The following is a 14,285-nucleotide window of genomic DNA, read 5'->3' as shown; positions in this document are numbered from 1 at the left end:
TGGAGCGCCCATTCAGGTCCGCCGTCAAAACTGACAGGCGGACCTGAACGGTCCGATCGTGTGAAAGGGGCCTTAGACAGGAGCCAATTAGCCTACCAACATGTCTTTTGAACACCCAAGGGAAACCTAAGCAAGCACACGGTTAACATGCACACTCCATGCAGATAATGTCCTGGTTGGAATTCAAACTGGGGAATCTAGTGCTGCAAGGCAGGAGTGCTACTCACTAAACTATGAAAATAATATTTTAGGTGTTTTTAGATTTCGTTTTTTGGAGCAGGATAGGGTTAGAACCTCCACAACCTCTGTGGCCCAATCGGGGAAAATGAGAAGAAGTTTCTAACTTCTGTGACGGTTTCCAGTGAAAAATTTAAAAAGTTTAAAAAAGCAATAAAAAGCCTGACAAAGGTTGTAACTCTTCCCAGTTTTATCCAAAACTAAATAAGGCTGGGTTCACACTAGTGCAAATTGGATGCAGGTTTCCCCGCATCCAATAAGAATGGCAGGAGATTGTGGCCGACTCTTAATGGAACTGGTTCACACATCTCTGGGGCAGCTGTGGAGCTGATTGCACAGGGGTCCTCTGCGTGTTTGGCTCTGTTTCAGGTCTGAATTCAGGCAAAAATTTGGGCCCAATATATACCTGAAATGGAGAACAGGAACACACAGGACCCCCTGCTGTGAACCCAGCCTAAAAGTTACACTTTAATTCATTAGAGGTTTTTTTTTATTTTAAAACCTAAAGGAACCTTAAGTTTAATTCAGCTAAATACACTAGAAGTGCATAAAAACAAAAAGGTGTTTTAGAGACATGCCTGTCATCTGCCAACATGTTATATTTTTTGACTGCTCATGCAGATGCTGCTGGCTAGGAATCCTAATCCAGTAATCAGCTTCTCTGCATAGATTCAAACAGGAAAACCCTTCTCCAGGTTCTCATTTTTAACTGAAGCCCTAATAAAGGGAGAGTTCCTTTGATCCCTCAAAACTTGTTGGCTGTCTTTTAACACAATATCAATAAATGAATTTGGACTCTTATGTTTTGGTCTGCACTCCTTCCATATACTGTATGCCCATCTTTTTCTGGTAATCTGCCAACATGTAACAGAGAAAGACCCTTGCTGTCTGTGATGAATTAGTGGTCTCCCTGCAGAGGCCTGACATTTTTGGTGTTGAAGACATGACATTTTTTTTTATGACTTCAATTCCTGATTTGAAACCCTTTTTTCATTTAATAATTTTGGTTTGATACATCATTAATATGGATTTAGTTTTATACCTGCCAGAAACAGGTAAACATTACTTATTGGATGGCCTGCTGTAGTTCTGTTACATTTGCAATAACACTACATGGTCAATGCTAAAAAAAAGTACTGTAACCAAAGGTTCAGCATAACAGCCAGGAATCTAGGATTTGCAGAAGGTCAGGAATGGCAGCCCTCGTGCTTCTCTCATGACAGCTCTGCTATAAATTCTCTCACACAGAAATACCTAATTCTGCTGCAATGCCATATCCTCTGCCTCCAATCATTTCTGGGGCACGAATAAGGTCACAGTGTTTGGCCGCCACGAAGTCTTGGCTGATGGACTCTCCCAGGAAGGCATAGTTTGACTCTCGGACTCGCTGTACTCCTTCAGAAAAAGTTTTCACAAGCACACGGTCCTTCCTCTTGTCCATGTACTCATAGATCATTTGGAATGTTGGATTCTTAGAATTCTGCATTGGTGAGGCAAATATATGCAAGAGAAATAAAGTTATTGCAGTAAACAGACATGCGAGTCATATGCATTGCACATAAATTTCACCTACAGTAAAATTTCAAAATGTCGTATTTGGGGAATGCTCAAACATTTGCATTCTCATTTTGAATATGAAGTTGGGTTAGCCCACTTAAGTGTTCAGACCTCTGATTCTGTAGGTGACTGGCAGTGTATGAAAGTGTCTGAAAGCTCCACAGTGCCTTCAAGGTTTGAGAAGTGACAGTCTTAAAAGACCCTTTCACCAGACTAACATACATATTTTTATAAGATTATATGTGCGTTTAATGTATCTTATGCATGTTATTTTCCTTTGTAAAACCTCCCTTGTATGGACATCCAAAAGTCCTGAGATTACTGTTGGGTACGATCATCTTGAATGTGATGTCAGCATCCTCATAGATGTCACTCAAGTGATACTCTGTAGTATTACTCTCCCCCGACTGTTACATAAAAGGTTACATAGGAAGGTGACGGGAAGTGCAGAGGAGCTAGGTCAGCAAACACACCTAATTAGACACTCCCAGAAGAAGAAAGACCTTTAACATGCTAGGAGGGAGGGGGTTGTGCTACTGAATTGACTCTTCTGGAGTAGTCAAATTTTCTAGCAAATTCAAAGGCACAAAAAAATTAATAAACAATCATGGAAAGCTAAAACATTACAAGTGTAAACATTTAGGCTCCATGCACACAAGCATTTTTTTATTCTCCTAGAAGCTAAATAGTGTTATCCCATAGCTCCCAACTGTCCCTGATTTTGAGGGACTTTCCCTGATTTGGAACAATGACCCTCTGTCCCTCTTTCCCCCTCATTTGTCCCTCATTTTGGTCTGATCCATATAGTTGTATATAAAATGCACTTTTTATCTTTCAAAAAGTGTTTCCCAGAGCTAAACCTTTCATTCAATTTCTAAATTCTTGCATTTGTACATTTTAAGAGCCAATATAAAGGAATAGTAGTGGTAAAAAAAAGTCCTTGTGGATTTAATTAATCTTTTTTTGGGGTTATTCTCCTTTAAGTGGGTGTGGCAGGGGGCGTGTCCTATGCCTACATACGTTTGTTAGTAGGTGTCCCTTATTCCCATCTCAAAATGTTGGGAGGTATGTTATCTTATGCGAAAAAATTTGTTTTGTTTAGATTCGTTAATCTAGTTATTTTGTTTCGTTAAATTTGGTTGATTAATTCATTTCGTATACGGAATTCGTTTCATGTCTATTTTAAATTTTCTTCTAATTCACAGATTTTTTTCGATTCGAAACGATAAATTTTGAATCGACTGAATCAAAAACTTTTTCTTTTTTTCTTTTTATCAGTTCGAATGTGGCAAAGTTAAACAAAAGAAGAACTTCATTTTTACTGTAATTCGTGTATTCGGATATATCCAAATCTCTGAATAATGAAAAATTCATCCGAATATTCGGAATGAAACAAACCACACATGTCTAAATAAAATGCTAATGCCCCTAAACACTTTTATCGGCATTTTTTTCTAGCATTTTTTGAGCTTATAAAAAATGCTAGTGTGCATGGAGCCTTAAAGAAAGAAGGCATGTTACACATGACTGACTTTAAGAAGCAGACACACCCATCACTCATTGAGTAAGGCCGTTTCACATGGGCTTTCCGATCAGGTGCGCCTGTCAGTTTTTCCAGCGGACCTGATTGGACACTCCATTCAACCCTATGGAGCGGCGGATGTCAGCGGTGACATGTCCCCTGACACCCGCTGCTATCCGATCCGATCCTTCAAAACCAGAAGCATGGTGACCCTGTTTTCCTTGTCAAAATAGTTTTATTGAGTACAGAGATTATGTACAGATAACATTGAATAATAACATACAGCTCATTTACAATTAAAGAATAGTTAATTCATTAATAATATCGTAAAACAAGACAATATATTCTAACACAAGGCAATATATTTTAAAAGGAAATAAAGAAATAGGAGAGAAAAAGAACTTTGGAGTCCTTGTCCAGGTGACCCTATTTTCCATCCGTCTGGCGGATCGGATGAAAACGGACAGGCGGTCCATTATTATCCAATCTCCCCATAGAGGAGAGCAGGGCTCTGACAGGTCCATCTCTGCACAGTGAGCCGAGACGGACCTGTCAACCGCCTGCTCAGCAGGGATCAACAGGGATCAACAGAGAAATCCCCCGCTGAGCAAAGCAGAGTCCGCCGAGCGGACCGCCTATGTGAACAGACCCTAACACTGTGAAATGTGGCTGAAATTCAGTCCAGAGAACTCTGGTTAAATATACTGAATTACTTTTTGAGTAGTATAAATGGTTCGCCGATTGTTTTTATTAGCCGATTGGAATTGCTTTGAGGTTATGGGTATACGTCAATAGGCTTTTGTTCCCTACAAGTGGGTTTTATATTCATATACAAGTCTATGGGAATGCAATACCTGCTTGAACTGAGTTGAATGCAGGTTGGAAGGAGATCTCAGAAGCATCTCAAACTAATGTCAATGACACAGACCCTGTAACAGGCAACAGACTACCTTAATCCATAAATCCCTCTAGTTGCCTAAAATGCAGACATTATACCCATTATCCAAAAAATGTGAACTTGCTTACAGAAAAACATGAAAGTCAAACTTACGAAAAAAGAAAAGGCAAGTATGAGCAAACAGGTTGTGCTACAATGTAAAAGAAATGTTGCACTGGTCATCTGGATTTTAGTAAAAGTATTACAAAAATATTACCCCAAACAACAGCTTTGATTTCCCAATGAAACTACTGGAAAGAATGGACAACCTCTTAAAGACTCCAACCCTGCACAGCCAGGCACACAAATTTTCCACAGCACACTGTAGTCAGAAAACAGTCCTTGCAGTTTTGTTTTTGTATTTTATTAGGGGACCTTGAACTTGGATGGGGTTGAGGGTGACATGGGATGCCCACTTGATCAAACTCAGAACTCTTCAGGGACACAAACTGTATACAGCCTGTATATACACTTCTCCTTCTACCTCCAGCTAAATCTTGCTTGTAGAACAACAACTCCCAGGACCAGCTGGCACTGTTTAAAGGGTCTAGCAAAGGCTCCGTTAGACTTGTAGCAAATGCCATTTTCAGGCAGGGACCACAGGCCCCTTTGTGTGTGTAGCAAAAAGAAGTCCCAGCTGTCCTACTCCTGTGGCTACTGATCCCAACACCACCACTTCAGGCACTGCCAGCTCACCGAGCTGCAGTTGCCCCTTTCACTAGCCCTCCTGGCTAAGACTCCACAGTTCTTCCAGACTGACTCTGCATCCATCCCAGACTGCTTGCACCCAGTTCTCTCAGGCATGCCTCTCAGACTGTACACTCACCAGCCCTCCTGGCTGTCTTCCTTCCTGGAGCTTTGCCCGGCAATGTTCTCCTGCTATCCTCAACCTCGCTCCCATGCCTCCTGGTCAGGACACCTCTGTGTTTCATGAAAAGAGTCCCTTCCACATTTGAGCCCCAGCCCGAGGTCACCCCCCCCAGACTAGGGGGCACCTGCAAGGGACACGACAATCTAACAACCCATCTCCATCTTCCACCCAAACTCCACAGCCCATCTCCATCTTCCACCCGAGCTCCACTGCCCCAGCTGGGCTGACCCTGAGTATTTGAGGGGGCCTGCCTCCTGCCAACCCATAGGTTGGGGATTGGTCAGGGCCCTCGTGAATACTCCAGGCAGCTCCTCCTTACCTCCCCTCCCATTCTTCTGGAAGTTTCTAGTAAGTTTGAGAAGGAGGGGGGAGGTTTCTGCGAGTCATCCAGCCCTCCCTGGATCTCTGCCCAACCCAGGAAGAAGCAACATGGGCTTGGCTGCCAGCCAAGTCTGACAATTTACCTACTCTGTACAAAAAAAACTATTTACACCATGGATTGTCTTTCCATATCACAGAGGTTTCTTTTTGCAGTACTTGTCAAGCTATTGCTAAATTTTTTACTTAGAAGGCTTGTCAGGACTCACCTTAAAGAAATTTAAAGTGGAAGAGTTGCTCAATGTCCCAAATTCAAGTTTATCTTGTTTCAGCAAATCCTCCACAGACTGAATATTTGGAATGTGGTTGGTGTTGCTGTTAATGTATGAAGCAAAGCTTCCGATGTAGGCAGCCAGGAGGGTGATGGAAAACAACCACCAAATGACAGCGATGATCCGGGCAGACAAGGCTTTAGGCTGAGGTTCGGCACCTACAAAATGAAGTAGGAAAATCTTGATCACAGTTTAACAATAACGTTTTCACAGCCAATAAGGAAAGCAAGATACAAAAAGCAGCTACAGGACCTATTCTATTTTATCTGCCTTTCTAGACCACCAACCAGGTATAAATACACATATACAAGGTATGTTTGTAGTATAATATGTTCACCATAGCTGCATTAGATCTACACATTGATGCAGCTGAGATTTCAAGACACAAAGTGCAAGTTGGATGAATCCAAAATATGTCTTAATACAGTATATCTCTGTTGGACTGTACATTCAGGCCATACTAATATGTATGGGAGTATGTGTTAGGCTAATACTTTATGTTTAGACATCTTGTATTCATAAGGGATGGATGTTTTGGTATAGGGGAGACACTGTCTTTTGATTTGATGACATCAGTTAACAAACGGGTTGTGGGTAGGACAATGGGGTGCAGGTATCTGGAAAGTGCAGACAAACTATGTACAGTGGAATGTCTCAATCTTAAGGTTGCAGTGCGTAATTCAAGCCTTAGTGTATCCCCCAGAGGGAGAACTATGGGAGCAGCATAGATAGTAAGCTGTTATGCTTCCCTACTTATGCCTAGTAGATCCAGAGAGAGCTGGATTCCTTCACTGGAATTATAACTTATGATTCATCCCTACAAAATATTGGAACTCTGCATTCTGGCCAATGAAGCAGATACTGCTCACACCAGCTGCTTAAGAGCATTTCTATCAATTTAAATACCACAATTAAAAAATTCAACCAAATTCACCCAGTAGAGATTCCGCCCTGATGGAAGGGTAATTTTGGTTCCCAGAAATACCTTGGCTGCACCTACCAATTTATTTGAAACAACTTTAGTAGAATAAAACATTTTAGAACTTTAACCTTTAGTCGTGGCACTCCTGTTCCTCGCTCTCACCCCAACCTCACCCTGAACTGGCTTTGGAAGCCCTTCTGTAGGAAAGTGCTGCCTACCCAATGTTGTAGATCCTGACTTGGTTCTTGAGCCATGATAAAAGGACCACAATTCTTAAGCATAAAATACTTAAATAAGAGCAGATACGAATCCTATTGGTAGAACACTAACTTTTTTAAGGAGTGGATTATTCCTATGACTGGCCCCCATGGTACTGCTTGCTGGTAAAATTTCAGTCTCTGGCCTTCTCCCTACTCCTAGTTGTGACATCCCTACCAATGCCTTCCCCACCTACATTTTTTTATTTTCCACCTTGACTGTTCTTTAAACCCGTTTCTCACTACACCCCCAACCATGATCTACCATATGGCTCCTGCTCTATGGTCATGTGCTAAGTAGCCCATTTACATGGCAACAAGCAGAGCTGGACACAACCCTAACACCATCTTACTATTCCTACAGGCACTACTAGCACCACCGCTGCACAGGAACCTCACTCTTCAGTATCAAAGAAAACCTCTGTCAAACTTAACTACTACTAGGAAAAGCTATGTACTTAAGTTTCTGTTACCCCAACATTTCATATTCCTGATATATGCCTACTGTACCATGTACTTGTATGAAAAACTATCCTGTTCTCTTTGTATTGTTTCCTGGAACTGGTGTTCCTGCCAGTCCCTCTGCTTTCCTATTAAAAACTGACCGCACTAAGCAGGAGAGCACAGCGTGGTCAATTCTCAGCCTGCTCTCCTCCAATGATCAGACTTGTCCTGACATGCCCCTGCTGCACATTCTTTTACTGGGAAGAGACAGGGAACAGAGAGAATGGGATCACTCAAGAAAAAAAAAAAATTGGGAAAAAAAATATTTATATATATATATATATATTATATTTATACACAAATATTTTGCCTTTTCATTATTAAATTGAATGGTTGTTTTACAAAGTGATCGTTTACAATCACTTAAATTGTCTGTCTTTGGCTTCCATGCAGAGCAAGGAAAAAAAGACTAAGAATAAAGAATGACAGATTGGTTTTAGCTTTAAACCAATTGTAAATGAAGGGATTGGGAAATCTGTGAGGGCTGCGGAACATCTAAAACACATTAGCTAAAATTTGAATTATTGTTGGGTTAGTTGACCTGCTTTTTGTTGTGAGTCTATCTTAAAAATAAAAAGCAGCTCCCATTACCTATAGTATCTATTAATAACAGTTACAGATACCGTTATATTACATCTTCTGCAGGTTATTTGAATTTAGGACAAGGAGATGAGTTTATTACACTGGTAGAAATAATGCACAGATGGATCTGACCCCTGACTGCATTGAATGAGTGTGCTCAGAGGAAAAAGTCCTTTAATGGGTTGAAAAGCCTCGTTTGATGTTATTATTGCCTCCAAGATAGGTAGGAGACTCCCCCTTTTCCTCCTTCATATGCTACACAGGAATGCTCATGGAGTTAGAGAGTTACTGGTCATTGCACATGGTGGACCCAGAGACATTGTGAGATGGTTAGATTGTACATATCCCTCTATTCACTTATAACTATGTCCAGTTTTAGACAGACAAAATATCCTCCCCCCAAGATAATGACAATAAGATATGAAAGTAAACTGCATTTGGTCATACCTTTATTTATATATATTTATATATATATATATATATATATATATATATATAAAATCACACACACACTATATTATCAAAAGTATTGTGACATCTGCCTTTATATACACACAAACTTTTTTTAACTCAGATTTTTTTTTTTATTTATAAAGCATAAGAAGAGAAAAAACTCTTCCTTAAAACAAAAACAAAAACATACATCAAATTACATTGGCTGTACATTTAGATAATAATATGTCCTTGGCAATCAGATTGCTTCTCCTGCATCGTTATGGTATATGTGAATTTACAATCAATTTAAGAAGACAAATCTCTACATGTCTATACCAGTATCTGCCATTTCATGTATTTTCTACTTTTAGTAAGCGTGTCCTTTTAGTGCTTCCTACCCCTATTCCGCTCCCGGACCTTGAAGGACAATCGGTCGGTGCAGAGGTCCCCCCCCCCCCGTATCACAGAAACTTTAATGGCATCCCAGTCTTAGTCCGTAGGAATCAATATTGAGTTGGCCCACCCTTTGTAACTATAACAGCTTCAAATCTTCTGGGAAGGCTGTCCACGAGGTTTAGAACTGTGTCTATAGGAATGTTTGACCATTCTTCCAGAAGCGCATTTGTGAGGTCAGGCACTGATGTTGGACAAGAAGGCCTAGCTTGCAGTCTCAGCTCTCATTCTTATAGCTGCAAAGGGTGGGCCAACTCAATATTGAACCCTTTGGACTAAGATTGGGATGTCATTAAACGTCACGTGTCCCAATATTTTTGACAATATATATATATATATATATATATATATATATATATATATATATACTTATTAATTACATTTTATATGCTCATGCAGTATTAACGAGGTTTTGTTCACTTTCAGTAGAAGAGTCACCCATTACTTTACCTTGCAGTGTTAACGCTCCAACTCCATACCAAAGGCTGTTCAAAAGAGTGAACTGATTCTGTTCACTGGCGGGTTCAGTCCATTCACAGGGACTTAATCTGAAACAACAAATCAAAATCATTGGTAGAACACCCAGCCCAGATATGTAATCTGAATATTATTTGCTATGTCTTGTGGGTGGCTCAACTTTAAACTGAAATTGTGGCGAAAATGACAAATCTAACAGGCAGCTGACAGCAAAAAGCAGCAAACCGCAAAAACTCTTTTTGCAAATCCTCTAAGACAAGGACCACTCATTGCTCTCCTGAACTATGCAAACTTCAACTTTCCCAAAGTCGCTATTTTCATGAATGTGGGAACCTCCCCCTTTCTTTGTCTAGCGCATGACAGTGATGTGGTTCTGTGTGACAGTTTGTGCAGTCGGCTACTTAAAGGAGAAGTAGCGCCAAAGCTTCTTTGGCCCTACGTCTCCTATGGATCACAGCAGTGCAGTTTATTCTGCACTCTTTTGATTCGTTTTCAGCAGACTTTATAGTTGGGTTCCACCCAGATGCCTGTACCGGAAGCTGGCTCAGCCTCTCGGTGTGCCGCTGACAGCTTGAACCAGCCACTCCCACCCCCTCCACAGCCCAGCGCTCCAGAGAGCACTGGAGGGCCAGAGAAGAGAGATGCTGATTGACAGTCACCAGCCCTCTGCTCATTGTAGACTGAGAACTAAGCAATCAGTGGTCTTTGATCACTCACTTCTCATTCTTAGAGGTGGTGGGGGAAAGATGCAGCATTTGATCAAGGTGAGTAAAACATTTCTTTTGGAAATCACATACTTCTCTTATAAGGGTTTGTTCACACATTCATTGCCTTCAGCCGAGAACAGCATAGCAGTGTTAATACACCCTATAATATGTCTAAACTACACACATATAAATGAAAGTGGGCCCCATCCTCATCCGAAGGTGCCACCCCCTTCCACAACTATCTTACAGAAACTTTCTTATCATGTCCTATCAGATAAACACAAAATGTGAATAAGGGCTCACTCAGGCTGGCACTACTCACGCCACTTGGAGCAGCCACAAAAGCAAGAGGAGCATCCTCTCAGAAGCCGGGTGATATCGACATTCTTGTTCCAAACCGCTTGCAGTATCCACAAAGGTTGGGATGGGGAGACTACCTCGAGCAGGGGTTCCCCGCAGAGTCCACAGACGATCCAAGGCCTCAGATGCGTGGCCAAACCTGAACACTTCCCGCAGATCAGTCCCAAGGCCTCATAGCCTCCAGCCGTGCACAGGGCAAGACTATCCTTAGGTGTCAGTCAGAACACCTTTTGGCTCGCTCAGTCCAAAGCCAACACCCGGAGCATACATTTTCCAATTACATACTTCCAAACTGCACCATCTTCTCCAACCCACAAACAGGCACACGTGGCAACACTTCCTTATCCTCTGCAGAGCGGGAGCTCCTCCCCCTGCCAACGAATTGGTGCAGATACTTTCTGGAATCTTCAGCGCCCACCTCTTTTCCTTCGTGGCGCACCAAAACTTTAATGGAGTTCATTTTAACCCTTTCAGCACTGGCGTAAAGTGTCAAAAGACCAGGCTGATACTCTCCCATGAGCAATGAGACATGCTGGTTCTTCCCCACGTTGTTGGAATGCACAATAACACAGTCTATACGAAGTAAAGATGTTACTGCCACTTTCCCATGGAGCCAGACGAAATCCCGATGTAGCTGTAGCTGGTTGCTAGGGGCGGCTGCCGTGGAAATAACCCCATGTTGGGCGCCAACTGTAGCAAAGTCCCAGGCCTCTTTTGGCCTAATAGTTACGTCCAGAGTTAGGGTGAGCTGACATCCTTCAGTGTAGAGTGGGTTAGAACTTCTTAGAAGGCATGGTGGGTGTAATGCAAGAGGAACAGGTGGGCGCCAGACACTTTTTTGAATACAAAGAGATTTATTGTCTCTTAAGCAGAACTGTGGGAGAGAGGGTTAGGGCCAGGACACCCTTAGGCAGATGCAAACATTATTAGCATACTCCAAGACTTCAGTAGGTAGACAGCTTCACAGCTGAAGGCCTTCAGCCGGACACCACTTCTGTATAGCTAGGGCCGCTGTATCCTATGGCAACAATCTTGTAGCTGCTACTAACGGTAAAAGTATTCACCTATCTGCAACACGAACATTTCTCTTTACCCCACACTCACTCAGTTCTTCACTGTCCCTGACTGGTGAGAAGTCTGCTCTGGTACTGGCCTCAGCTTACTCACCGTTACTTCTGGTTGGACTACAAGCTCGCAGTCCCAACCCTACGCTGCTTTCCTGCTTCTGGATAGGCCCTCAGACAGCCTAGCAGCCAGATGTCCCTGGGCTAGGCCTTAGGTTTCTGGCCTAGCAGCCTGGGCCAATACAACACATGTCCACCCAGAGAGCTCTCCAGGTGGCACAGAACCCTGATCATCTGACTCAACCGAAAAATAAAGGTTCTCCCAGCAGGCCAAGGGACCCAAGAAAATCCCTGCCCATTGGCTGAGACACCCCATTCATTCCTAATCTGTCCTTGCAATGCCCTTGTCTTATCAAATGTCACCAGATACCCGACCATCTAGTGACAGAAGAGAGAAGTGCAGCTATTCCAGAATTAGGGCAAAATCAATTGACCTCCTAACAATTGGCCAAGGAAACAATCGCTTGGCAAATACATTTAATATCAACCCTGCCTAAACATCAGGGTGCTACATCAGTATTTGATCACATTTTGTATGTATGAACGCTGCACAGTACTACTTCTCTGCTGGGTGTCATTCTCAGTATTTGTTCTCATTTTGTATATATACACTGATGTATGCAGGAATTCTATATAACCTGGAACTGATTATTCATTCATTATTCACTAAATGCACTGCACGACTTAAATACTATTTTATAGTGTGCATTCATGAGTCCTGATATTATGGTGCATATTAAGCCACTCCCAGCTTTTAGCGAAACCCAGTGTATGCAATTTCTTTACCCTTTAACAGCTTCCGGACCAGCCACCGCAGTTATACTGCGGCAGGTTGGCTTTCCTGCGCGAGCCATCGTAGCTGTACGTCGGCTCTTTAAGACACCTCCGGCGGCGCGCATGTCCCAGCCGATGCGAGTGCCTGGCGGGCGTGATGACCGCCAGGCACCCATGATTGTGTGTTACAGAACGAGAATGGGAATGTGTGTGTAAGCACACAAATCCTGGTTCTTTCAGGGGAGTAGAGACAGATCATGTGTTCATACTAAGTATAAACACCGATCTCTCTCTTCCTCTAGTCAGTCCCATCCCCCTACAGTTAGAACACACACTAGGGAACACAGTTAAACCCTTGATCTTCCCCTAGTGTTAACCCCTTCCCTGCCAGTGTCATTTATACAGTAATCAGTACTTTTTTTTATAGCACTGATCGCTGTATAAATGTCACTGGTCCCAAAAATGTGTCAAAAGTGTCCAATTTGTCCGCCGCAATATCGCAGTCCCAATAAAAATCGATGATCGCTGCCATTACTAGTAAAAAAAAATAAAGATAGAAATGTCATAAATCTATCCCCTATTTTGTAGATGCTATAACTTTTGCGCAAATTAATCAATATACGCTTATCGCGATTTTTTTTTTTTTACCAAAAATATGTAGAATACATATCGGCCTAAACTGAGGAAAACATTTTTTTTTTTTTTAAATTTGGGATATTTATTATAGCAAAAAGTAAAAGATATTGGGGTTGATCTACTAAATGCAAATCCACTTTGCACAACAAGAGCACTGCAAGTGCACTTGGAAGTGCAGTCGCTTTAGATTTGAGGAGAAGATCTGAAATGAGTGGAAGCTCTGCTGATTTTATCATCTAATCATGTACAAGCAAAAATGCTGTTTTTTATTTTCCTTGCATGTCCCCCTGATGCCCTGTGCATATGACCGGTTTTGCCGTCGGAATAAACTCTGAAGGTTTTTACGACGAGTTCTGACGGCATTCCGCTCAAGTGGTCTTGCATACACATGGTCACACCAAATTCCGACTGTCCAGAAGGCGGTTACGTACAACACGTACGACGAGAATAGAAAAAGGAAGTTCAATAGCCAGTAGCCAATAGCTTCCGTCTCGTACTTGCTTCAGAGCATGCGTTTTTGGTGATTCGGAACAACATACAGACGAGCGTTTTTTTCCGATAGTAATTTGTTCCGTCGGAAAAATATAGAACATGTTCTCTATCTAAGTCCGTCTTAATTTTTGACAGAAAAAGTCCGATGGGGCCTACACACGGTCGGAATATACGATGAAAAGCTCCCATCGGACTCTTTCTGTCAGAAATTCCACTCGTGTGCACACGGCATTAGATCTACAGTGACTGCACTTCCAAGTGCACTTGCAATGCAAAGTGGATTTGCCTTTAGTAAATAAACCCCATTGTGTTTTTCTTCAAACTTGTCGCTCTTCCTTTGTTTATAACGCAAACAATAAAAACCGCAGTGGTGATCAAATACCACCAAAAGAGAGCTTTATTTGTGGGGAAAAAAAAGACGTCAATTTTGTTTGGGTAAAGTGTCGCATGACCGCGCAATTGTCAGTTAAAGCAGCGCAGTGCCGTATCGTAAAAAATGGCCTGGTCATTGAGCAGCCAAATCTTCCGGGGCTGAAGTAGCCAAACTACTGTAAAATTAAAAATTCTCCCTTGCAGTGGGGCTGCATGGGTTAAATGTTCATTTGGGTCTAGTGGTCTGTGGAAAAAACACTTTGTGGACTGTTCCTCAGTGTCCTCCCATCCAGTGCAAAGCTATGGACACTGGACCAGTCATGATGACATCAGGAGCATCAAAATGCTAGAGCATATGGGGGGGGGGGGGGGGTCTTGCAGCGCAAAGGAGCTTTTGGGGCAGCTCCACTGAAAGG

General features: G+C 42.2%; 1 protein-coding gene across 2 annotated transcripts in view; it reads right to left on the bottom strand.

Moving 5' to 3' along the window:
- LOC141111055 (probable glutamate receptor) overlaps positions 1–14,285 on the bottom strand; it is a 78,256-nt gene that overhangs the window by 12,917 nt on the left and 51,054 nt on the right. For both annotated transcript variants that reach the window (XM_073603007.1, XM_073603008.1), the window contains 3 exons: positions 9,378–9,475; positions 5,712–5,932; positions 1,492–1,717 (listed from right to left, as the gene is read on the bottom strand). In XM_073603007.1, coding sequence (XP_073459108.1) covers positions 1,492–1,717; positions 5,712–5,932; positions 9,378–9,475 — 545 coding nt within the window. The remainder of the gene's footprint in view (positions 1–1,491; positions 1,718–5,711; positions 5,933–9,377; positions 9,476–14,285) is intronic.

This window comes from Aquarana catesbeiana, linkage group LG10, assembly GCF_042186555.1.
Source record: "Aquarana catesbeiana isolate 2022-GZ linkage group LG10, ASM4218655v1, whole genome shotgun sequence".
NCBI lineage: Eukaryota > Metazoa > Chordata > Amphibia > Anura > Ranidae > Aquarana > Aquarana catesbeiana.
This window is presented reverse-complemented; position numbering and strand designations above follow the sequence as displayed.